This window comes from Carlito syrichta, unplaced genomic scaffold (genome assembly GCF_000164805.1).
Source record: "Carlito syrichta isolate Samal-C Ts95f unplaced genomic scaffold, Tarsius_syrichta-2.0.1 Scaffold305630, whole genome shotgun sequence".
NCBI classification, from domain to species: Eukaryota; Metazoa; Chordata; class Mammalia; order Primates; family Tarsiidae; genus Carlito; species Carlito syrichta.
The window spans coordinates 425754-452531 of NW_007249726.1; the positions used below are offsets into that span (position 1 = coordinate 425754).

The 26778-nt window shown below is 34.8% G+C and overlaps 1 protein-coding gene across 1 annotated transcript in view; it reads left to right on the forward strand.

Annotated features, from left to right (window-relative positions):
- Positions 1–26778, forward strand: part of LOC103264209 (disintegrin and metalloproteinase domain-containing protein 18-like) — a 123113-nt gene that overhangs the window by 25492 nt on the left and 70843 nt on the right. The window contains exons 5-10 of the mRNA XM_008061855.1: positions 10283–10359; positions 10820–11001; positions 12392–12450; positions 17107–17178; positions 17411–17577; positions 18646–18727. Coding sequence (XP_008060046.1) covers positions 10283–10359; positions 10820–11001; positions 12392–12450; positions 17107–17178; positions 17411–17577; positions 18646–18727 — 639 coding nt within the window. The remainder of the gene's footprint in view (positions 1–10282; positions 10360–10819; positions 11002–12391; positions 12451–17106; positions 17179–17410; positions 17578–18645; positions 18728–26778) is intronic.

Consider the following 26778-nt stretch of genomic DNA (forward strand, 5'->3'; position numbering starts at 1 on the left):
TATATCTCATATTTTTTTATTAGTGTTTTTATTTTCATTTGTCCTTGGGAATGTATTAATTTCCATTTTGTTTTTTTTTTTTCATTGAGCCATTGGTCATTCAAGGGCATGCCATTCAATTTTTTAATAAATTGACAGTTTCAAAACTTTCTTTTCTTATTCATTTTGATGGTGTGCTCTGTAAATGTCTAAGTACATTTGGTCCATGATGCAATTAGTGTCTAATATTTCTTTATTAATTTTATGCCTCATTCATTTGTCAAGTTCTAAAAGTGGGGTGTTTAAATCCTCTACTATTATTGTATTGCATTCGATCTCTTTCTGTAGGTTTAGTAATATTTGATTTATATACTTTGGTACTCCATTGTTGGGTGCATATTTATTTATAATTTTAATATTCTTTTGTGAACTTGAACTCTTTATCATTGTACATGTACAATCACCTTGTTTCTTTTTACATTTTTTAACTTAAGGTTTATTTTATGTGATAAAATATAGCTGTTCCTGTTTACTTTTGATTTCTATTTGCATAGCATATCTTTCTCATCTCTTCACTTTTGGTCTGTGACTGTCTTTAATGGCAAAGCGAGTCTTTTGTAGGCAGCATACAAGTTTTTTTAAATCCCTTTTGCCACTTTATGTATTTTAATTACATATCTTAATTTATTTCTATTCAAGGTCATTGATAGATGAGAATTTATACCTGTTGTTTTTTTCATTGTTTTCTGGTTATTTGTAGATCCTTTGCTCCTTTTTACCTCTATGCTGTTTACTCTTGTGTTTGCTGTTTGTTTGTTTGTTTGTTTTTGACACTAAGCTTTCTTTCATTTATTTTTATTTTTATTTTTATCACATAGTTATGGGGTACATGTGAGGATTAACTACATAAGTAGCTGCATGCTGGTGAGATTTGGGCTTCTAATTAGCCCTCACTCCCCCTAGTAGTGAACCAGGTACCTTTTTGTGTTGTCATGTGTTACCTTTCACCCTCTACCTTCCTCCCTAGCAGTGCCCAGCAACTGCCATCGCATTCTTGTGCTAATGTGACTAGTGTTCAAGGCCCACTTATGAGTGAGAACATGCAATATTCAGTTATTTGTTTCTGTGATAGTTCACTTAGTATGATGGTCTCCAACACCACTCAAGTTGCTGCTAAGTTCGTGATTTTGTTCTTCTTTATGACTGCATGATGTTTTATCATGCATTTGTATTACATTTTCTTTATCCAATTCACTTTCGATGGGCAGCAGGGTTGGTTGGTTTCATGTTTTGGCTATTGTGAATAATGTGGTAATAAACATGCATATACAGGTAGGTGTCTTTTTGGTAAAATGACTTATGTTCCTCAGGGTATATTCCCCTGAGAAGGAATGGTTAGTTTGTATGGAAGATCAATTTTTAGTTCTTGCCACATTGTTTTCCATAGAGTTTGAATTAGCTGCATTCTCACCAACAGTGTAAAAGTGTTCCCTTTTCACAACACCTGCACCGACACTTGTTATTTAGAACTCAAAGTGAAAGGAAAACACACACACACACACACATACACACACACACACACAACCCCATTAAAGAGTGGGCAAAGGACATGACATGAACACTTCTCAAATGATGACATACAAGCAACAGACACATGAAAAAATACTCAGCCTCTTTCCTTTCCTTCTCATTTGTGTATCTGCTGTATTGTCTTTCTTTGCATTTCATTCTTTTGTTTTGCAGAAGTTTTTTAATTTGATGAGGTCCCAGTTGACTGTCTTATCTTTTATGATGTGGGTATCTGGAGTTTTGATCAGGAATTGGTTGCCCATTTCAATTTCCCTGAGGGTGTTTCCTGTGGTTTCAAATATTCTTATAGCTTGAGGTTTTACAATTAAGTCTTTGATCCTTTTAGAGTTGATTTTTTTTTTTTGAGTTGGAGTCTCACTCTGTCACCCAGACTGGAGCACAGTGGCCACTCCCAGCCACTGCAGCCTCGACCTGCTGGGCTCCAGCGATCCTTCCGCCTCAGCCTTCCAAGTAATCAGAACTACAGGTGCACGCTACCACACCCGACTATGTTTTTGATTTATTGTAGAGATGAGGTCTCACCAAGTTGCCCAGGTGGGTCTCGAACCCGCGGGCTCAGGCAATTCACTCACCTCAGCCTCCCAAAGTGTGGGATTACAGGCTGAGCCACCGAGTCTGGCTACAGTTGATTTTTTAGTTTGGTGATAGGTAGTGGTACTGTTTCCATCTTTTGCATATGATCAGCCAGTTTTCTCAGCATCATGAATAGGTTTTTTCCCTCTCCCCAGTGGTTGGTTGTTGGTGGAGGCTTTGTCAGAGATGAGTTGGTTGAGAAATGGAAGCTTTGCTTATGGAATCTTTATGCTGTTCCATTGGTCTATATCCCTGTTCTTGTACCAATACCAGGCTGTTTTGATTATTATTGCCTTATAGTAAAATTTTAAGTCTGAAAGTATAATACCACCTGCTTAGTTTCTTTTGCTGAGGATTTTATTTTGATTATTCATGGTCATTTGTGTTTCCATATGAATGTTTGTATTGTTATTTCAAGTTCTGAGAAGAATGATGTTGATAATTTAATGGATATTCTGTTGAACCTGTAGATTGTCTTTGGCAGGAAGGACATCTTAACAGTGTAGATTATTTCAATCCGTGAGTATAGAATATTCTTCCACTTGTTTGTGTCTTCTTTGACTTATTTGAGCAGTGTTTTATAGCTTTTGTTGTAAATGTCCTTCATTTCTCTAATTAGGAAGATGGTAGAATAGCAGCAGGCTTATCCACAGAAACACTGCAGGCTAGAAGAGACTGGAGTCCAGTTTTCAAAGTTCTAAAAGATACACAATCCCAAGCAAGAATTTCCTATGCAATTAAGCTTAACTTCATCAGTGATGGAGAATCAAAATCCTTCCCAGACATTCAGTCACCAAGAGTTTATGCTGCCTCCAGACCAGCTCTACAAGAGACACTTAAGAAGGTATTAAACACAGGAGAAAGACAAAAATAAGAACAACCACACTCTTTCCAAGAATGCAGGAAAACAGAGAATCAACACAGCATGCATCATGACTGCAAAATTGAAAATCCATACATGTACCAATCCCCAGATTTAAGGAAAACTAACCAAGCAATCTACCAACAACAACAAAACTCTATAAAAGCCTCATGACAGGGATAAACTCTCATATTCAATAATCCACCTGAAAGTGAACAGACTAAATACACCAATGAAAACACATAGAATGGCAAACTGTATTGTTTACAAAAGTGTTTCACCAATATGCTGTGACCAAGAAACACATCTCACCACAAAGGACATTCACAGATTCAAAGTAAGAGGGTGGAAAACAAATTTTCAGGAGACCAGAACACCAAAAATGACAATCCTAATATCAGACAAAACAATCTTTACAATATTAAAAATCTAAAAAGATACAAGACACTACATAATGATAAAAGATTCAATCCATCAGCAAGAACTTTCCATCCTAAACATGTATGCACTAACACAAGAGCACCAGCTTTTATAAAGCAATTACTAAGTAGACTAAAAAAAGACATTGACTCTAACACTATTATAGCTGGGGACTTTACTCCACTAATAACCCTAGATAGATCATTGGGGCAGAAAATCAACAAAGAGATTCAGAACCTCAGCTTGACAGTTAACCCAATAGACATAATAAATACCTATATAACACTCCACCCAACAACCATAGGATGTCCATTCTACGCATCACCACATGGAATGTACATCAAGATTGACCACATCCTCAGCCATAAATCAAGCATAAACACATTTTGTAAGATCAAAATGCTGCCATGCATCTTCTCAGATCACAGTGGAATAAAAATATCAACACACACACACAAACACACACACACACACACACACACACACACACACATCAAATCCACAAAGACATGGACACTAAACAGCATGATGTTAAACAAGTCCTGGGACAGCACAGAAATTGAGACAGAAATTAAAAGATTTCTGGAAACAAATGAAAATAAAGACACATCTTACCAAAACCTCTGGGATTTCATGAAGTTAGTACTAAGAGGAAAATTTATACCACTATGAACACTTTAAGAAAAGAGATCACACATTAACAGCTTAACAAATCACCTAAGAAAGCTGGAAAGACAAGACTACCAAACCCCTAATTTAGCAGAAGAATACAGGCCATCAAAGCAAAAGCCCAAATACAGGACATAGAAGAAAAAAATATCATAGAAAAATATCAATGAAGCAAAAAGCTGGTTCTTTGAAAAGATAAACAAGATTAATGGAATCCTAGCCAGACTGAATTTAAAAAAGAGAGGAAAAAACAAATAAACACAGTCAGAAATGCAAAAGATCAAGTCACAACTGATTATCAGAGATTACTGTGCACACCTGTATGGAAACAAACCCCAAAACCTAAATGAAATGGAGGACTTTCTGACATCACACAACCCCACAAGGCTGAAACAAGAAGAAATGGAGATCCTAAATAAACCAATAAAAACCCAGGAAATTGACTCTGTCATAAGAAGACTACCTACAAAAATAGCCCTGAATCAGATGACTTTTCAGGAGTTGATACCAATCCTATTGAAAGTATCCCAGGCAAGCAAGACAGAACTCTCCCCAAATTATTCTGTGAAGCTAACATCACATTGATACCCAAACTGGGTAAAGATCCAACAAAGAAAGAGAACCACAGGCCAATTTCCCTGATAAACGTAGATGCAAAAACCTCAACAAGATTCTGGAAAATTGGATCCAACAAAACATCTCAAAAATCATTTAACATAACCAAGTGGGCTTTATCTCTAGGATGCAGGGCTCATTAAACATCCACAAGACCATAAATGTAATTAAATACATCAACAGATGCAAAAACAAGAATCGCATGATTATATCATTAGACACAGAAAAAGCTTTCAATAAAATCCAGCATCCCTTCTTGATAAACCCTTTGAACACCTAGGTATAGAGGTAACATACCTCAAAATTGTAGAGCCATCTATGATAAACTCACAGTCAATATATTGCTAAACAGATACTGGAAACATTTCCCCTGAAAACTGGAACAAAGGCTGTCCACTGTCACCACTCCTCCTGTTCAGCATAATGTTGGAAGTTCAAGCAAGAGCAACTAGACAAGAGATACTATTATTATTATTCTTCTTTGCTAACGATATGATCCCATACCTTGGAAACCCAATAGAATCTGTCAAAATCCTTCTTACACTGATAAAGTACTTTGACAAAGTCTCAAGGTACAAAATAAATGTGCAAAGGGCAGTCACATTCTTACTCATCAACAACAAACAGGTAGAGAACCAAATAAAAACCACAACCCCATTCACAATTGCTGAAAACAAAAAACAAAATAGAAAACAAAAAGCAAAAGAGAAAAAAAAAAAAAGAAATACCTTGGTCCCTTTTTTTTGTGAGGAGAAAACACCAGGCAACTCTAATTGTCCATATTGCTAATGTCATATTGGAAATCCCCTGAATTTTTTTTCTCTGTGTGTAAATTTGTGTGAAGTGTTCGAAATTTTTTTATGCAAGATCATGCTATCCACCAAAAGGGACAATTTTACTTTTTGCTTTCCAATTTTGATGTATTTTATATCTTGTCTAATTGCTTTATATAGGATTCCTACCATTATGCTAAAAAAAAAAAAAAATGATGAGAATGAGCATTATTGCTTATTCCTTATTTTGGAGAGAAAGCCTTTACTTTTTCACCATTGAGTATAATGTTAGCTCAGAGGTTTTCAGATCTCACCTTTATTATGTCTAAGTAATTTTCTTGTACTTCTAGTTTCAGGTTTTATTATAAACTTGTTGATTATGTTCAATGTTTTTTCTATATCTATTAATTTGACCATGTAAATTGTATTCATTGTTCTGTGATATAGTATATCACATTGATTTTCTTTTGTTCAACCATTCTTACATTTCAGAGATAAATTACACTCGATTTGTGTGATGCTTTTAATATGCTGTTGAATTAGACTTTTTTGAGAATGTTTACATCTACATGCATCAGGATTTTTGGCTAGTTTTCCTTTCTTGTGATATGTTTTTATGGATTTGGTGTCTAGCCGCATAGAGTCTAGAATTGTTTGGAATTGTTTTCTTTTCTTTTCTTTCCTTTTCTTTTTATGATATCTTGTGAGAGTTTGAGAATGATTGATATGGTGCTGACTCTTCTTTAAATGTTTGGTAGAATTCACCAGTGAGTTCCTCTGATCCTGGCCATTTCATTGTTGGGAAGTTTTGATTACCAATCTAATTTTCATGCTTTTTATGGGTCCTTTTATATTTTGTTCTTCCTTAGGAGTCAACTCAGTAGATTGTATGTTTATAGAATGCTGTCAATTTCTTCTGGGTTATCCAATTTGCTAACATATAATTATTCATACTACTTTCTTAAACTTTAAAAAAAATTGTGTCATAAGTTTTAATGTCTCTGTTTGATTTCTGATTTTAATTATTTTAGTTTTTTCCATTTTCCTAGTATATCTCAGTAGAATTGTCAATTTTGTTTATCTTTTCAAAAAATGTACTCACCTTTTATTTTTATATTGTTTTTCTATTTTCTCTTTTGTTTATTTTTGTTCTAATCTTTGTTTTTTCTTCTTTTTTTTCTTGCCAACTTTGGGCTTAGCTTTTTCTTCTTTTTTTTTTTTTAACTTCCTTCAAGTAAAAATAACTGTTTGATATATTTCTATTTTTAAAAATATAGATATGTTGTTAGGAACTTCCCTCTGCTTTTGCTCCATACATTGCTTTCAGTATTTTATGGTTTTTTCTTTTCTGCTTTTGTTCATCTCAAGGTATTTTCTAATTTCCATATTGATTTTCTCTTTTACTCAATGGTTTTACAGTAATGTGTTGTTTAATTTCAACATATTTATTAATTTTCTAATTCTTATTCTATTGATTTTCAGTTTAATTCCATTGTGGTTAGAAAAGATGCTTGGCATGATTTTAATCTATTAAAATGTGTTAGATTATTTTGAGACCTAGTATGTGATCTATCTGGAGAAAGATACATGTGCACTTGAGAAGGTATATTCTGTTTATGTCGGATACGACATTCTGTATGTGTTTATTAAAACTATTTGGTTTAGAGTGTCATTCAAGTCCTGTTCTTTATTAACTTTCTGTTTGGATGTTGTATCCATTACTTATGATAAGGCATTGAAGTTTCCTGTCATTTTTGTGTTGGTGTTTATTTCTTCCTTCAATTTTAATTGCTTATGTGTTCTAGCACTGAGTATATTTTAGTATAAATATTTATAATTATTGTATCTTCTTTTGATATTGACTATTTTATCATTACAAAATACCCTTTTTCTCTTATAGCAGTTTGTTTTGTAAAAACCATTTTATTTTATATAAGTATAAAAATTCCTGCCTCCTTTTGGTTACCATTTGCATGGAATTTCTTTATCTATCTATTCATTTACAGCCTATGTATGTCCTTAAATGCAAAGTGTATTTCTTTCTTTCTTTTTTTTTTTTTGAGTTGGAGTCTCACTCTGTCACCCAGACTGGAGCAGTGGCTGCTCCTGGCCACCGCAGCCTCAACCTGCTGGGCTCCGGCGATTCTTCCGCCTCAGCCTTCCAGGTAGCTGGAACTACAGGCGCGCACTACCACACCCGGCTAATTTTTTTTTAAATTTATTGTAGAGATGAGGGCTCGCCAAATTGCCCAGGCGGGTTTCAAACACGCGGGCACAGGCAATCCACTCTCCTCAGCCTCCCAAGACGCGGGATTTCAGGCTGAGCCACCGAGCCCGGCTCAAAGTGAATTTCTTATACACTTTATAGTTGGCCCTTGTTTTGTTATCCATTTACCATTTTATGTATTTTGATTATACAAAAGCTACACATTGATATAAATATAAACTTATTTATATTTGAAACAATTATTAATAGGGAAAATTTGCTGTTGCCGACTTGGTTGTTTTCTGTTAATATTGCATTTTAGCTGTTTGTCTTTTCTAGCAGTCTTCCTTTGTATTTTAAAAATTAATTGTATTGATGTGTTCTGATTGCTTTCTTTTTCTGTGTTAAAAAAAAAGACTGTGTGTGCAATGCTTTTCATTATAAACCTCTATTTTTGGCTGATAATAATGTAACTTGTCACTTACAAAAACTGTACATTTCTATATCATCTGCCTATATTTTACTGGTTTTCAGAATTTATATCTTTTTATGTTGTGTATCTTTTAGCAACCATTCTATAGTTGTGTTAACACATTTGTCTTTAACTTTTTAAGTTGAATTAAAAGTGATTTACTCACCACCGTTATAGTAACATAATGTTTTTTATATTTCCATATATTTACCTTTACCAATGAGTCTTATGGTTTCCTTCTTTCTTTCTTTCTTTCTTTCTCTCTCTCTCTCTCTCTCTCTCTCTCTCTCTCTCTCTCTCTCTCTCTCTCTCTCTCTCTTTCTTTCTTTCTTTCTTTTTTGTTTGAGTTGGAGTCTCACTCTGTCGCTAAGACTGAAGTGCAGTAGCTGGAACTACAAGCACGCGCTACTACGCCCGGCTATTTTGACTTATTGTCGAGACCAGGTCTCGCCAAGTTGCCTGGGTGGGTCTCCAACCCGCGGGCTCAGGCAATCCACTCGCCTCGGCCTCCCAAAGTGCTGGGATTACAGGCTGAGCCACCGAGCCCGGCCTATGGTTTCTTGTCATATTGTAAATCTGTTTGTGTCTGTTTGCATCAGTATGATGAGCTACATTAATATTTCTAGTAAGGCAGATTTAGTGATAATAAATTGTAGCACCTTTTGTTTTTCTGGTTTGCCTTCATTGCCTTTATTTTGAAGAATAGTTTTGCTTTGTATTATATGCTTCTTTGGAATTTTTTTTCTTTCAGTATTTTTAAATATTTTATCCTACTTCCTTTTGGCCAGCAAAGTTTCTTCTAGGAAAAAAAAATCTGATCAGAGACTTTGGGATTTTCTTTGAATGTGACAAGTTATGCTTCTTTTGTACTTTTCAAAGTTCTTTGTTTTTGATGATATTCACAACTGGACACATTTTAATCATATTGTAAAATATCAAAAACAAAGAATATGGATATGAATTTCCTTTTGTATATTTAAGAAATACTGAGCAATTGTGTATTTAAATATGCTTTCTGACTCTTTCTCTCTTCTCCTTCTGAGTTTTCCTTAGTGTGTTATTGGCTTGCTTTATGGTGTTCCCTAAGTCCTTTAAGCTTTTTTTTTTTAAACACATTGTCACTCTTTTTCTTTTTGATTCCCCACGTCCAGTGACTGTCTTCAAGTTGATTGATCTTTTTCCTTCTTGATCTAGATTGCCTTTGAAACCCTTCTCATAAATTTTTCCATTTAGTAATTGAATTTTTAGCTCCATGATTTCTATATGGTACTTGTAATATTTCTATTCTTTTGTTAAAATATTTACTTTCTACTTGCATTGTTCGCTACCTTAGTGAGCATCTTGATAGAAGTCATTATTAACTTTGTATTAGGTTAATCATATCACTCTATTTCACAAAGGTCAATTTCTGGAGATTTATCCTGTTCTTACAATGGCATATCTTTGCTTGATTCTTTTTTTTTTTTTTTTTGAGTTGGAGTCTCACTCTGTCGCCCAGACTGGAGTGCAGTGGCTGCTCCCGGCCACCGCAGCCTTGACCTGCTGGGCTCTGGCGATCCTTCCGCCTCAGCCTTCCGAGTAGCCGGAATTACAGGCGCACGCTACCACGCCCGGTTAATTTTTTGATTTATTGTAGAGATGAGGTCTCGCCTGCCCGGGCGGTCTCGAACCCGTGGGCTCAGGCAATCCACTCACCTCAGCCTCCAAAGTGTTGGGATTACAGGCTGAGCCACCGAGCCCGGCTTGATTCTTTATTTTTGATTCTCTGTGAGTGAAATGTCTACAGTGGAAGTTAAATAAATGTTGTCAACTCTATCAAGTTAGCAATTATAAACTATACATTCAAAAAATGTGACAGAGAGAAAAGATGCAGATAAGACTATTTTTGTGTACAATTTTAAGCAACAAGTAGTTAGGGTAAAGTGCCAATCATGGCTATTTATAGGCAGAGAAGGATTTAGGGGAAGAGATTGCATATGGATAAAAGAAAATTGAATATCTGATGAACAATTTTATAGTAAAAACTAAATGTGAATGTATGATGATACCTAGAGAGTAAAGATAAAAAGCTAGGACTTTATTTACAAATCATTTATAAATGTATCTTTCTATAACTGCTTTAGGGTCACTGCTTTTATCAAGGATATGCTACAGATATTCCAAATTCACTTGTGACACTAAACATCTGTTCTGGACTCAGGTAATGGTATATATGTACATTAAGATCTTATGTTAGTCCTTAATTTTCAGAAACTCCTTGATGGGTAGAGAGAAGACAAGTACATTTTGACTTTTGGTTTTGTCTATGTTTCTTGTTATACATTTTTTTACCTCTTCCTCATGTCTTTTTTAAAAATTCTCTTTGCCTGTATCTCAACCTTGCAGTCATAAAAGTATGCAGAAAAAACTAGCATGAAGGGTATTCAAATTTCTTACCCACTTTAGAAGCTCAACTGAGATTAAACGCCTTAATAGAAAGTAGATCTGCATAAAATATGTTTGAATGTTAATCAAGGTATGAGAAGTTATTCTTATATGTTAGACTGCAAAGACAATTATCAAATTTATATAAAACTGTTTACTTAATATTGATTTACATTTTTCACTGGGGACTATATATTAATAAAATGTTTATTTCTTTTTTGTATTTGAATATTCAGGGGATTATTGCAGTTAGAGAATGTCAGTTATGGTATTGAACCATTAGAAACTTCACCTACATATGAGCATGTGATCTATCAAATAAAGAATAATACAATTGAGCCTTCCTCCTTTCAAGAAAGTTACCCTATGATCAAACACGTAGACAAGTCCTATAGGATTCTTGTCAAATCAAAAGTGAGTATTCCCATTTATGAGATCTTCATTTGCTCTATTTATGGTAAACTTATTCACAGTGAAATTTTGAAATTTCACACATATGGGAACAAATTTAAACTGATTTTAATTATATTAAAAACTTCAGTTGTAGGGTATTTATCAAAATATTTTTGTGTATTCGGATATATTTAGGAAATGTAGTAGATACAGACCTACAAACTTCTCTGCAAAGATTTTTCTGCATATGTATAGTGGGTTTTTTAAAAATTGAATTTGCAAGTTTGATCAAATTACCTTATAAATTTTTTGATAAACACGCTTTTTGTTTAAAAAGATGTTATTTTGAAAGAAAATGTAAAAAGGGACAAGATAATACACCAGAAATTGTGTGAAGCCTCATTGTTTAAAAGCAGTGCTCTTAAAAGTTTGCTATTTTAAACAGTGTGGCAATAAGCATGTATGTGCAGGTGTCTTTATAATAGAGCGATTTACGTACCTCCAGGTATATTCCCAGTAGAGTGATTGCTGGATTATATGGAAGATCAAATTTTTAGTTTTATTAGGAATTGCCACACTGTTTCCCATAGAGGTTGAACTAACTTGCATTCCCACCAACAATGTGTACACGTTCCTTGTTCTCTGCACCTGCACCAGCACCTGTTGTTTTTTGACTTATTAATGATAGACATCCTTACTGGAGTTAGGTGGTATCTTGACATAATCGTTCTAATTGTTTTAAATATCATATTATGAATGCAGATTTGTAAATCACATTTTTTAACAAAAATAATTTAGTCTTACAAAGGAAGTTTTGAAATTTTTATTTTATTTTATTTTATTTTATTTTATTTTTTGAGTTGGAGTCTCACTCAGTCGCCCAGACTGGAGTGCAGTGGCAGCTCCCGGCCACCACAGTCTCGACATGCTGGGCTCCGGCGATCCTTCCGCCTCAGCCTTCCAAGTAGCCGGAATTACAGGCACGCGCTACCATGCCCGGCTGATTTTTTTATTTATTGTAGAGATGAGGTCTTGCTGCCCAGGCGGGTCTCGAACCCGCAGGCTCAGGCAATCCACACACCTCAGCCTCCCAAAGGTGCGGGATTACAGGCTGAGTTACAAAGCCCGGTTTGAAATTTTTATATTACTAAAAGATAATGCACATTTACTTATGAAATTATGTTGGATGAATTATTGTTATTTTGCTGAAATACAATAATTGTTCATACTTATAAGCTGCAAGTGATATACTGATACTTGCACGCAATGTGTACTGATTACATCAAGGTAATTGGGATATCTACTACCTTAAACATTTATTATGTCTTTGTGTTAAGAACATTCCAAATCTTTTCTAGTCATTTTAAAATATACAATAAATTATTAGTAACTATAATCTTCTATTTTACAGGTAGATTCAGGTGTGCTATTGAAAAGAACTCTGAAAATACAAATTGTAATGGATAAATCTATGGTATGAAATATCAGTATGTTTGTTATATCTTTGTTTTTAAATTCAAAGGGATCATGAATTTAAAACTTCCATTGTTTTCAATGCAGTAATATATTTTAGACAGTTCAAAATATGTTTCTTGTTATTGCAGAAGATAAATAAATGTCGTCAATTGCCTTTACACTGATGTTAAGGGATTAATATTTATGTTTTAATTTCCAAATCAGTATAGAATTTTAGCAGAAATGTATAACTTTATATGGAAGGGTCCTACTACACGCTAATCTACTGTATTAAAGTAGCTGCAGATACATCTGGATTCACTCCAGTTCTTGATGAAACTTTTCCTTAAATCTATTTTCATTTTAAAGCAAGTTATTTTACTAATTACTCAGAGATCAGTTATTAAATATTATTTTATAAGATCATTTGATGTTTTATAATTGCTTGGCTTCTCTGAGGTTCTGCAATTAAATTGGAAAAAATCATTCATTACAGTCTTTAGAGAATTTTGATTTATGTTTATCAAAAGTATTGATAACAATGGATGTGGGTAAGGAATACTTTGCTATTAGTGCTCTTTTGTCCCATCAATTATCTGCTCATTTGTTTTTTTTTTTAATCCTCTACTTAGTGAATTATGTTTAGCATTTATTTTTATCTCCAATTTTTTTTTTTGTGCGGTACTTTTGTTTTCAGTTTTCAATCTCAGTGGTATTCTAGTGACTCCAGTTAGTATTCTTAATTTATCATGATTTAGAGTTAATCTTAACTTCATATATATGAACCTCAGGACAGTAAAATTCCATTTAAACATAATAAGCCATTGTAATTTTGTATTAAATATTTTACTTCTCTATACATTATACATTGCAAAATAGATGATTTAAATTAAATATTCAATTATTTTTAAAGAAATTAAGAAAATTAAAAAGTTTTAAATTTTTAGTGTATTTGTGTATATGTATCACAAATTTTTATTTCTTCTAATAGACGTTCATGCCTCATTTAAAATGTTTTTTTCTTTTTTTAGCCAGCGTCTAACTCTGTCACCCAGACTGGAGTGCAGTGGCACAATCACAGCCTCGACTTCCTGTGCACAAATGATCCTTCCTCCTCAGACTCCCTACTAGTTGGGAGTACAGGCATGCACACGATACCTGGCTAGTTATTTGGTGTGTGTGTGTGTGTGTGTGTGTGTGTGTGTGTGTGTGTGTGTGTGTGTAGATGAGGTCTCACCATGTTTCCTAAGCTGAGCTCAAATTCCTGAGCTCAAGCTATCCTCCCACACTGGCTTTCCAATTCACTGTGATTACAGGCGTGAGCCACTGCACCCAGTCTGATATTTCTTTTTACCTTGGTAAATTCTCTCCATATTTATTTTATCTGAAGTTGTCTTTATTTCATTTTCACTTTTTAAATATCTTATTTGGAAATAATTCCAAACTTACAAAAAAGTTGCAAGAATGCAAAGAACGCCTTTCTTCTTTTCACCTATATTTAATGTTAATATTGTTTCCCATTACCACTTGTGCTTTCTCCATCTGAATTTGCAAGTAAGTTGTAAGTTGAATCAGGAAGTTTATTCTTAAAGGCTTTAGCAGGAAGTTTATTCTTAATAGTCTAGAATAAGATTATTATCTTATTTACCAAAATAGCACTGTTAAAATAATTTTATCAAGTCCACTATAACATAGTTGCATTGTGGTCAGATACTGTGATCTATGTGATACTGTTTTTATTCAAATGGCACTGTTATGGCCTAATATTGGTTAATATGTATCAATTTGCATACAACTCTCAATGGTGCTTGAAAAAATATATATTCTCATTGTTGTATACAAGCTTCTATATGTGTATATTTTATCTAACATATCCTTGGGTGTTAAAAATCTTGTATCTCTTTACCGCTAATTTGTCTCCTTAATCTACTAGTTATTAAGAGATCTTTGTAAAATATCTCACTGACAGTCAATTTTCATTAACAATTTTTTAGAACTTGTTTTATATATTTGCAGCTCTGTAGTTACACGGCAGTTTAGAAAGTTTCCATTTTTCTGATGTACTGAATATTTTATCAATATATTGTGATAATATGTCTATTCTTTTGTTTTTAAAACTGTTATTATCAATGTAACTATTATATTAATTAGTTTTTTGTTCCTCTGGAATTATAAATGTTATACTTACACTATAATGTTGTCTATTAGAAGTGCAATACCATTATGTCTAAAACACAATGTACACACCTTGTTTTAAAGTATGTTATTGCTTAAAAATGTTAAAGATTATCTGAGCCATTACTGAGTTGTAATCTTTGCTAGTAGAGCATCTTGGCTCAGTGTTAATGGCTGCTGACTAATCAGGTTGATTGTTGTTGAAGTTTGAGATGGCTGTGGCAATTATTAAAATAAGACATCAATGGAGTTTTTTGTAAAAATTGACTCTTCCTTGCATGAAAAGTTTCTCTGGAGCATGTGATGCTTTTTAACAAAATTTTACATACCTTAGAGCTTATTTCAAAATTGTAGTCAATCCTCTTAACTTGCCACTGCTTTATGCACTAGGTTTATGTAATATTCTAAACACTTTTTATATCAACAATATTCACAGCATCTTCATCAGATATATTTCATCTCAAGAAATTATTTTCTTTGTTCATTCAGAAGAAACTCGTCTGTTCAAATTTTATCATGACATTGTCACAGTTCTCCACTTCTAATTCTGGCTCTCATGCTACTTCTGACATATCTTCAATTACTTCCTCCACTGATGTCTTGAAGTCCTCAATGTCATCCATGAGGCATGAAATTAACTTCTTCCAAACTCTTGTTAATATTGATATTTTGATCCCCTCCCATGAATCACAAATGTTCTTAATGACATTTAAAACAGTAAATTTTTTTGAGTTGTTGTCAGTTTTCTTTACCCAAATCCATTAGAATAATCACTACCCATGCAGCTATAACCTTATCAAATGTATTTCTTAAATAATAAGAATTTAAAGCCAAAATTACTCCTTGATCCATGGGCTAGGCTCTGAGCAAAGCATTGCTTTTTTATTCTGAGCAGTGGGCTTAAATATTCAGTAAAACCTGCTTTTAGAGAATTAGCTGTCATTCTGCTTTGTTGTTATTTCTAGAGCACAGGGAGAGTAGATTTAGCATAATCCTTAAGAGTCTCTGAATTTTCAAATTATAAGTGAGCACCGGCTTCAACTTAAAGTCACCAGCTACGTTAATGCCTAACAAGAAAGCCAGTCTATTTTTGAAGGTTTGAAGTTAGGCATTGACTTCTCTCTAGCTATGAAAGTCCTAGATGGCATCTTCTTCCAAAGAAGTCTGTGTCATCTACAATGAAAACCTTTTGCTTAGTGTAGCCAACTCCATCAATGATCTTAGCTAGATCTTCTGGATGACTTGCTGCTGCATTTACATCAGCACTTGCACTTGCACTTCTATGTTATAAATATGGCTTCTTTCCTTAAATCTCATGAACCAACCTCTGCTAGCTTCACACTTTTCTTCCACTACTTTTTCAGCTCTCTCAGTCTTCATAGCATTGAAGACATTTAGGGCTTGCTATGGATTAGACTTTGACTTAAGGGATGTTATGGCTGGCTGGTTTAATCTTTTGTCCAGATCACTGTAACTTTCTCCAAATCAGCAATAAGACTGTTGCATTTTGAAAAAAATCATTCATATGTCCACTGGAGCAGCTCTTCAAGAGATTTTCCTTTGTACTCACAACTTGGCTAACTGTTTGGCACAAGAGGTCTAACTTTTGGCCTAGCTCAGTTTTTGATTTAATATGAGTTGTGCAACTCTTCCTTTCAATTTGAACACTTAGAGGCCATTATAGGGTTATTAATTGGCCTAACTTCTCTATTGTTGTGTCTCAGATAATAGAAAACCTGAATGAGAGGTAGAGAGATGGGCAATGACCAATCAGTGGAGCAGTAAGAGAGCATGTGTACCATTTATAGATTAAGTTTTCCATCTTATGTGGGTATGATTCAAGGCAACTGAAAAAAATTACAAGATTGATTACAAAGAACTCTGACAGCAGATCACCAGAACAAGCATAATAATAGTAATTTTAAAAACTTAAGATATTACTTGATTTACCAAATGTTACACAGAGACACGAAGTGAGCACATAGTGTTGGAAAAAATAGTGCCAAAAAGCTCCCTTGATGCAGGATTACCACTAAATTTCAATCTTTAAAAAAGTGCAATGTCTGTGAAGTGTGATAAAGTGAAGCACACTAAAATGAGACTTTCCCGTATAGTCACGTGATTTTATTTGAATGAGGACAATGAATGGAAGTATACTAGAGTAGAAAAAGTAGACTTAATTGTTTAGTGAGTTAGGAATATGAGTCCTGATTCTTACCCTTATTGGCTACACACTCTTGGTACCTTAATATTTTGACTCTTAACTTCTATATCTATGAAGAGAAATATAATCACAGCTACCTAATTTTAATATTATTGATTCGTTTATAAATTATCAAGGCTTGTGTCTAAAATTTCATAACTATGTGATATATTTTAATTCCACTTTGGTCCCTACAATTGAGCACTGCATTATTTTAACTTTTATCCTTTAATCCACTAATAATATGGTAGTTCAGTTATCTTCACTAGTGATTAAAAAACAAAATTTGTCTTTCAGTATGATTATATGGGTTCTGAGGTAGCAGTTGCAGTTGAGAAAGTTGCCCAAATCGTTGGTCTTATTAACACTGTAAGTATCTATGTTTTACAATTTAGTGAGTAACATAGCTATTAATACAGTAATGTAGTTTGTATAAGTAACAGTTAATTTTTATTAAAAATTTTACCCAACCAACCAGTTTTAGCCACCAACAGTTTTATCTCCAAAAATAGTAAATTAAGTATATTAGCATTAGATATATAGATATAATGTTATATTAATGGTTACCCAAAATTGTAAACCATGTATCTTTTGTTTTCAGATGTTTTCCCAGCTTAAAATGAATATTATGCTATCTTCCTTGGAACTCTGGTCAGATCAAAATAAGATTTCAACAAGTGGTGATGCTAATCAAGTGCTGCAAAGCTTTTTGTCTTGGAAACAAAAAGTTTTGTTTGAAAGGTCTCATGATATGGCATTCTTATTAATGTAAGCACTTTATTCACATTGATAACAGTTTTATCCGATTATTTGGTATCTTAACTGTTAAAATTACTCACAAATTGCATATGAGAGTAATCTTTAAAAAGACTATCTGAAGACTGTGTTATCAAACAGCAAAGTATGAAATTCTGACAATCATATAAGAAGCTAATAAAATGATAGTAGCCCATTAGTCTCAGAGTAGACTGTTTGCTTATGGAAATGTAGTGAGCTGAGAAATGGAAGACCTGAGGTAAACATGGGACATCTATGGTTGTAAAGATCTTCTCAGCTACAAATAAGTGAAACATTAAGTACATATATAACTGAAATGGACTGCTTTAGTCTCCCTGTAGTTACTTTCTGGTATTTCTATGCAGACCTAAAATGTATCTATTTATCAGCTTGCTTGGTATCTTTCAAAAATCTTTTTGCAGATTTTTACTTTTATTATTTCACATGCAAAAAAAAGCCACAATCTTAAGGAGCTTAAGCAATATGGAGCATATTTGTTAAGTTACTGAGATCGAAAGGGTTTCTGGGATTCTGGAGCAACATTAAAGATCAGATTAAAATGTGTGAGGATATTTTATATGCCCTATCTCTCTTTGTCTTGTGACTCTCATGCATATTTTCTTTTTTTTTCCCTTTCCCTCTCTTCCAATCCAACATTTTTTCCTCACACTTAGGGTTGATTCACTATGTACAAATCATGGCAGTAAATAATTCTGAATTTCATATTATATCTTAGAATTATATTCCTTCAGTGGTAACAACAGTGATGATTGTTTTTTAAAGATGGAGCACTTCATGAATTTGCATATCAAATTAACTTTTGGAAAGGAAAAGGCATGGTTAGGTTTTGGGTTGTGTATCATATAATGTTAAACAGCTTTTAGAATTTAACTTTACATGATTACACAAATCATAAATAATTGAAAGCATAAGATAGTATATGTGATATTCATGTTTAGGAGTAAGCATAGCTTTATATAGAAATCCAATTCACAAAATGTCATTAAGTTACTATTGTTTAAAAATACATGTATTCACAAGAAAAATTTTATTATTTAGTCATAGGAACAATCCTACTTATGTGGGAGCAACATATCAAGGAATGGCATGCGATCTGAAGTTTGCAGCAGGCATTGCTCTGGTATGCATTTTTTCCCAATTCTTCAGTAATAATATCAAGTTTTGAAAGTTATTATCTATTTCAATGAACAGAAGAACATATATTTCTCTTACTGTTTTGACATATCTTTGAAAAAATACCTTTTTTAGATTTAGGAGCTCAAATATTATAATTTTTAAGGGGGTTTCTTATTGTGAGAGAAAACACATAACAAAATGTACAACCTTCACCATTTTCAAGTGTACAGTTCAATATTGTTATGTATGTCCTCGTTGTTGTGAAACAGATCTCTGGAATTTTTTATCATGCAAAATTAAAATTCTGTTCCCATTAAACCACTCCTCTTTTCTCCTGTTAAACACCATTCAACTTTTTGTTTCCATCAGTTTGACAGCTTTAGTTTTCTCATAAAAATGGGATCAAACAGTATTTGCCTTCCTAAATTGGCTTATTTCACTTAACATAATGCCCTCAGGATCCATATTGTAGCATGTGATGGAATTTCCTTCTTTTTTATGGCTGAAAACATTTCATTGTTAGTACATACCACATAATCTTTATTCATTCATCTGACAATGGATGTTTTAGTTATTTCTGTTTCTTGGTTATTATATATAATGCAGCAATAAACATGGAGATACTTATGTCTTTTTGAGAGTCTGATTTCGCTTATTTTAGATGGATACTGTCTTCTGTATATAAACCAGTTTTTGTGCTTATAAAAAACTACTTAAAAATCGGTAATTTTTGAAGGAAAAAAAATTATGAAGGATGAGAAAGCCAAGGCTAAGAGCCGCTTATGGTGAGGGCTTTGCTGCTGACGAGGACTTTCTTCAAGGCAGTGCAGGGCATCATATGGTGATGTGTTCTAGCTCAGGTCTCTCTGCCTCTTTGTATAAAGCTGCCAGTCCCATTTTCATGATAACCCATTAACCACGAACATATTAATATTTTCATGAAGGCTTAGCTCTCATGACCAATCACCTTTTAAAGGCTCCATCTCACAACACTGCCACACCAAGGATTAAGTTTAAACATGAATTTCAAAGAAGACAAATATTCAAGACATAGCATTTCATCTCTGGCCTCCCCAAAACTCATGCCCCTCTCACATACAAATAGATTTATTTAATCCCCATAGCACCAACATTTTAACTCATTCCAGCACCAACTCAAAGGCTCCAAGTTTCATTTTATAAATCAAAACAAGTGATCTACTTCCAAGATGCAATGGTAGGATAGGCCTAGGGTACATATTCCCACTTCAAAAGGAAGAATTAGGCCAGCAGGAGACTCCAAGCAAGACTGAAACCCAGCAAGGCAGACATTGAATCTTAAATCTAAAGAATAATTGTTTTTGACTTGATGCCCAGCATCCTGTGCACTCAGATATGGGAATTGGGCCCCAAGGTTCTTGGCAGCCACACTCTCAGGGCTTTCCTGGGGTCAGGCCATACCTCAGCTCTACCAGTCTGGCATTGCACACTGGTAGCTATATAGTCCTGGAGTCTTGGTAGTAGTTCTGCTTCTATGGTTCCATTAGGCATTGCCCTTATGGGAAATCTCTGCAATAGGTTTGATTTCCTATTTCCACTCAGCATTGCCCTGGTAGGACTCTGGAGTTGCTCCATTCTTTTAACAAGTCTCTGCCTGGACCCACGAACTGTTCAGAATCTCGGTTCAAATCTAGATGGAAGCTGTCATGCTTCCGTATCTCTTGCATTCTGTGAGTCGGCAAAATTAACAACACATGGAAACCTCCAAGGTTTATGGCTTGTACATTTCAGAGCAATTCATCATGCCATACCCGGAGTTGTTTGAGCAACCGCTAGTATAGCCCGGAAGCACTACAATGGAGATCAGGGTCCTGAGGTGGCCCTGGGAAGTGAGTCTGTGGAGAGTACCTCAGGCCTGTCATCTAAAATCATTCTGCTCTTAAAGTCCTCTTGACCTGTTATGGGAGGGGTGGCCTTGAAGATATCTGAACTGCCTTCAGATGTTTATTTCACTGTCTTGAGGAACAGCACCTAGCTCCTTTGTATCAGTGCTGATCCCTTTGGCAAATGATCACTGACTGACACCCTTGGTTTTCTGTGTATAATACATTTTTAAAATTCTTTAAATGGCCAGGATGAGAGGTTTCAAAATCTTTCTTTTCTTTTTTTTTTTTTTTGAGTTGGAGTCTCTCTCTGTCGCCCAGACTGGAGTGCAGTGGCTGCTTCCGGCCACCGCAGCCTCGACCTGCTGGGCTCCGGCGATCCTTCCGCCTCAGCCTTCCGAGTAGCCGGAATTACAGGCGCGTGCTACCACACCCGGCGAATGTTTTTTTTATTTATTGTAGAGATAAGGTCTCGCCTGCACAGGCAGGTCTCAAACCCGGGGGCTCAGGCAATCTACTCACCTCAGCCTCCCAAAGCTGGGATTACAGGCTGAGCCACCGAACCGGCTTCCAAATCTTTCTACTTTGCTTCTCGTTCATTATAAATCCTGTCTTCCAGTCATATTTTCCCTCTGACAGCTTCATGCTATGGAGCAACCTATATCCGTCACTGCTTGGATATCTCTTTTACTGTCAAGTTTAGTCTTCCACAAAGACCTTAGAAATGGACACAGTTCAGCCAAGTTTTTGCAAATATATATCACAGATGGTCTTACAAGCAGTTCTAATACTTTGTTAGTAAGTTATAACTTTGACCTCCTCAGAATGGCCTTTACTTTCCATGTTTTCCTCAGCACTCTGGTCATGACTACTTAACCATTCTCTAAAGAGTTAAACTCTTTCCTAGTCTTCTTGTCTCCTAAGTCCTCAAAATAGTCTAGGCTCCTCCTATACTGTTCCTCCAACCTCTTTCAGCACTACCCATTAGCCATTAAAAAAATCACTTCCACAGTTTCAAGTCTTCGTTTTTAACAGAAATCCCACTGCTGACACCAATTTTTCTAGGTTTGTTTTTTTTTCTTATAATAGAATTATCTGCTATTGGACAATTTATTTAAAAAAAAAAAATTAGTTCCTCACAGTTATGGAGGCTGAGAAGCCTGAAGGCAAGAAAGCACAACTGGCGAGGGCCTTTTTGCTGATAGACCCTGAATTAATGGGTTAACTGATAAATGGATTGTCATAGGAATGGTACTGGTTTCCACACAAGAAGAGGAAGAGAGACCTGAGCTAGAGAGCACTCATATTAAGCCTGTATAATATATATAAATAGCGAATATTTTCTCCTATCCATAGGTTGCCTTTACACTCTCTTGATTGTGTAATTTGAAGCAGAAAAGTTTTTAAATATGATATAGTCCCATTTATCTAGTATTTCTTTTGTTCCCTGTGCTTTTGAAATTATTCCCAAGAATCTTGATCAAATTAATGTCATAAACACTATGCCCTATATTTTTTTCTAGAAGCTTTACATAATGGGTCTTTTGTTTAGATTCTTAATTTATTTTGAGTTTTTTGTTTGTGGTGTCATATGTGAGAAATGAGCTCACCCATTCTAAAACAAAGAATGGACACAGAGATGTGGAGTGCAACAGAAGCGAGACTTCAATGACGGTTTTGCAAGGTCAGGAGTCTGGTGAGCAGGCAAACCCAAGGTGATTACAACAAGCTTTTTATTTCCTAGTGTGCAACCTCCTCCCCTGGTTTCTCATTGACTGAGAAATGCAATTTTTCCTGGACATTACCTTGGCAGTTTTTGGTTCAAATAAGGTTAAAATAAGTTCTTGCTATTTGATTGGAGGGTTTTAGCTTATTTATTTATTTATTTATTTTGCTTTATTATTTTTTTATTTTATTTTAAGGATGTGGGACACAATTCAGGGTTAGATATACGAATGTTCATTGTACAGGTACCCTTGCTGATGAGGTGTGCCCGCCTCCACTGGCAGTTTCCCACTACTGCCAATCCCACCCCATCCCAAGCCAGTTTCCCACTACTGTCAATCCCCTTCTTAATTTTTTTTTTTTTTTTGAGTTGGAGTCTCAGTCTGTCACTCAGACTGGAGTGCAGTGGCTGCTCCCAGCCACCGCAACCTCGACCTACTGGGCTCCGGCAATCCTTCCACCTCAGCCTTCCAAGTAGCTGGAACTACAGGCGCGTGCTACCACGTCCGGCTAATTTTTGATTTATTGTAGAGATGAGATCTCGTCAAGTTGCCCAGGTGGGTCTCGAACCCGCGGGCTCAGGCAATTCACTCACCTCAGCCTCCCAAAATGCTGGGATTGCCAGTTCCCTTCTTATAGTATTATAATTGTTCGAGGTCCACTTATAAGTAAGAACATGTAGTACTCAGTTCTTTGTTTCTGTGATAGATCACTCAGTATCATAGGGTTTATCTATCCAGTTGCTACTAAGTTCATAATTTTGTCCTTTTGTATGTCTACATAATATCCCATTGTGTTTGTGGACCACGTTTTTTTTATTCAGTCCTCTTTTGATAGGCAGCATGGTTGGTTCCATGTTTTTGCTATTGTGAATAATGCTGCAATAAACATACATGTGCAGGGATCTTTTTATAGAGAGATCTGAGTTCCTCCAGATACATTCCCTGTAGGAAGATTGCAGGATCATATGGAATGTTGATTTTTAGATCTTTTAGGAATCACCACATTGTTTTCCACAGAGGTTGTACTAGTTTGCACTCCCACCAACGGTTTAAAAGTGTTCCCTTTTTCCCATATCCTTTCCAGCATCTGTTGTTTTTTGAGTTATTGAGGATGGCCATCCTTACTGAAGTTAGGTGGTATCTCACTATGGTTTTTATTTGCATTGTGTGATGATTAGTGAGGCTGAGCATTTTTTCATGTATCTGTTGGCTGCTCATATGTCTTCTTTTGAGAAGTGTCTTTTTATATCTTTCGCTCACTTTGTAATGGGGTTGTTTTCTTCTTTTTGGCACGTTTGAGTTCCTTGTAGATTCTGGGTGTTAGGCCTTTGTCAGATATACAGTTGGCAATTTTTTTTTCCTAGTTTGTGGGCTGTCTCCCCACTTTCTTGATGGTTTCCTTGGCTTTGTAGAAGCTTATCAGTTTGATGAGGTCCCACTTGTCAATCTTATCTCTTATGGCATGGGCACTTGAGGATTTGATCAGGAATTGGTGTCCAGTTCCAATTTCCATAAGAGTGTCTTCTGCATTTTCTAAGGCTCTTGTAGTTTGAGGTTTTATTTTTAGGTCTTTGATCCATTTAGAGTTGATTTTTGTGTATGATGACATGTAGGGATCTTGTTTTAGTCTTCTGTTTGTGGTCAGTCAGTTTTCCCAGCACCATTTACTGAATAAGTTCTCCTCTCCCCAGTGGTTGATAGTGGAGAATTTGTTGAAGATGAAAATGAGTTGGTTGAGAAATTGAGGTTTTGCTTCTGGAACCTCTATCCTGCTCCATTGGTCTATATTCCTGTCCTTGTACCAATACAAGGCTATTTAAATTACTGTAGCTTATGATAAAGTTTAAAGTCTGGGAGTGTGATACCTCCAGTTTTGTTTTGTTTTTTTTCACTAAGGATTGTTTTGGCTATTTGTAGTCATTCGTGTTTCCATATGAATTCCTGTATTGTCATTTCCAGGTCTTAGAAGAGTGCTGCTGGTAATTTAATGGGTATTGCATTAAATCTGAAGATTGCGTTGGGTAGGAAGGACATCTTAACAATGCTGATTCTTCCAATCCATAAGCATTGAATATTTTTTCATTTGATTGTGCCATCTTTGATTTCTTTGAGCAGTGTTTTATAGCTTTTGTTGTAAAGGTCTTTTACTTCTCTGGTTAGGATGATTCAAAATATTTCATTTTTTGTTGACTATTGTGAATGGGATTGTGCCTTTTATTTGGATTTCTGTTTGTTTATTATTGGTGTATAGGAATGTGACTGTCTTTTGCTCATTTATTTTATATCCTGAGACTTTGCCACAGTTCTTTATCAGTGCAAGGAGGTTTTTGACAGATTTTCTTGGGTCTTCAAGGTATAGAATCATGGTATCTGTAAAGAAGAATAACTTAACTTCCTCTTTTCCTATTTGGATACCCCTGATTTCTTTCTCTTGTCTGATCATTGTAGCTAAGAATTTCAACATTATGTTGAACAGGAAGGGTGAGAGTAGGCATCTTTATCTTGTTCTGGTTTTCAGGGGAAATGGGTCCAATTTACATCTGTTTAGCAGTATGATGTCTGTGACTTTCTCATAGATGGGTCTTACTATTTTGAGGTATGTTCCATTTATGCCTAGATGTGCAAGGGTTTTTAACAAGAAGGGGTGCTGGATTTGATCAAAAACTTTTTCCGTGTCTAATGATATAATGATTTTTTTTACATCCATTTTTGTATTTAATTATGTTTATGGTCTTGTGGTTGTTGAAATGGTGGGTAATTTTTGAGATGTGTTGTTGGATCCAGTTTGCTAGAATCTTATTTTAAAAAATTGCATCTATGTTCATCAAGAATATTGTCCTCTTTACCCAGTTTGGGTATCAATGTGATGTTAGGTTCATAATGAATTGGGGAGAGTTCTTTCTCCATTGCCTGGAATACATTGAATAGGATTGGTATCAACTCCTCCTTGTATGTTTTGTAGAATTCTGCTGGAAAGTCATCTGGTCCAGGGCTTTTTTTGTAAGTAGTTTTCTTATGACATAGTTGATTTTCTGGGTTGTTACTGGTCTATTTAGGGTCTCGATTTCTTCTTGTTTCAACCTTGTAAGGTTGTATGATGTCAGAAAGTCCTCCATTTCATTTAGGTTTTCAATTTTTTTTTTCATACAAGTGTACATAGTAATCTCTGATAATCTTTTGTATTTCTTTGGGGTCATCTGAGACTTCATCTTTTGCATTTCTGATTGTGTTTATTTGGGCTATTGCTCTCTTTTTCTTGGTCAGTCTAGGTAAGGGTCTATCAATCCTGTTATCCTTTCAAAGAACTAGCTTTTTGTCTCTTTGATTTTTTGTATTATATTTTTGTCTTCTATGTCCTGAGTTTGGGCTTTTATTTTGGTGATCTGGATTCTTCTGCTGAAGTTAGGGTTTTGGTGGTCTTGCTTTTCTAGCTTCCTTAGGTGATTTGTTAGGCTGTTAACTTCTGATGTTTTCATTTTCTTCATGTGTGCTCATAGAGATATGAATTCCCCTCTCAAGATTGTTTTCATGTCATCCCAGAGATTTTGATATTTCTTTATTTTCATTTGTTTCTATAAATCTTTTAATTTCTATTTTGATTTCCATGTTGACCCAGGAGTTGTTCAGCATCATGCTGTTTATTGTCCATGTCTTTGTGGGTTTGGGGTGAAGTTTGTTGGTGTTGATATTTATCTTTATTTCACTGTTGTCTGAGAAGGTGCTTGGCAGTATTTCAATATTATAAAATTTGTTTATGTTTGGTTTATGGCTGGGGGTGTGGTCAATCTTAGAGTATGTTCCATGTGGTGATGAGTAGAATGTATATTCTGTGGTTGATGGGTGTGTCAATGAAGTCCATTTAGTCAAGAGTCACGTTGAGGTTCTGGATCTCCTTGTTGATTTTTTGTCTTGATGATCTGTCTGAGGTTGTTAGTGGGGGTAGTTAAATCTCCAGCTATGATAGTGTTAGAGTCAATATTTTTTTTAGTTTACCTAGAAGCTGTTTTATGTAAGTTGATACCCCTATGTTGGGTACATATATGCTTAGGATGGATATTTCTTGTTGATGGATTGAACTTTTTATTATTATGTAGTCGCTCCCATGTCTTTTTTCATTTTTGATAGCTTAAATGGTATTTTGTCTCATATTAAGATTACAACTCCTGCTTTCTTTTTTGTTCTGTTCAACTGCAAATTTGTTTCCATCCTCTTACTTTGAGTCTGTGAATGACCTTCCTGGTGAAATGAATCTCCTGGAGACAATATATTGTTGCATCATGATATTTTATCCAATTTGCCATTCTTTGTCTTTTCAATGATGCAGTTAGTCCATTCACATGCAAACTAATTATTGAGATGTGAGAGTTGATCCCTGTCATGAGGTTATAGAGTTTGTTGTAATTGCTGCCATTTGTTTGTTTGTTGTTTCTTTTGATTTTGGGATTGATTTGTGTATGTTTTGCATT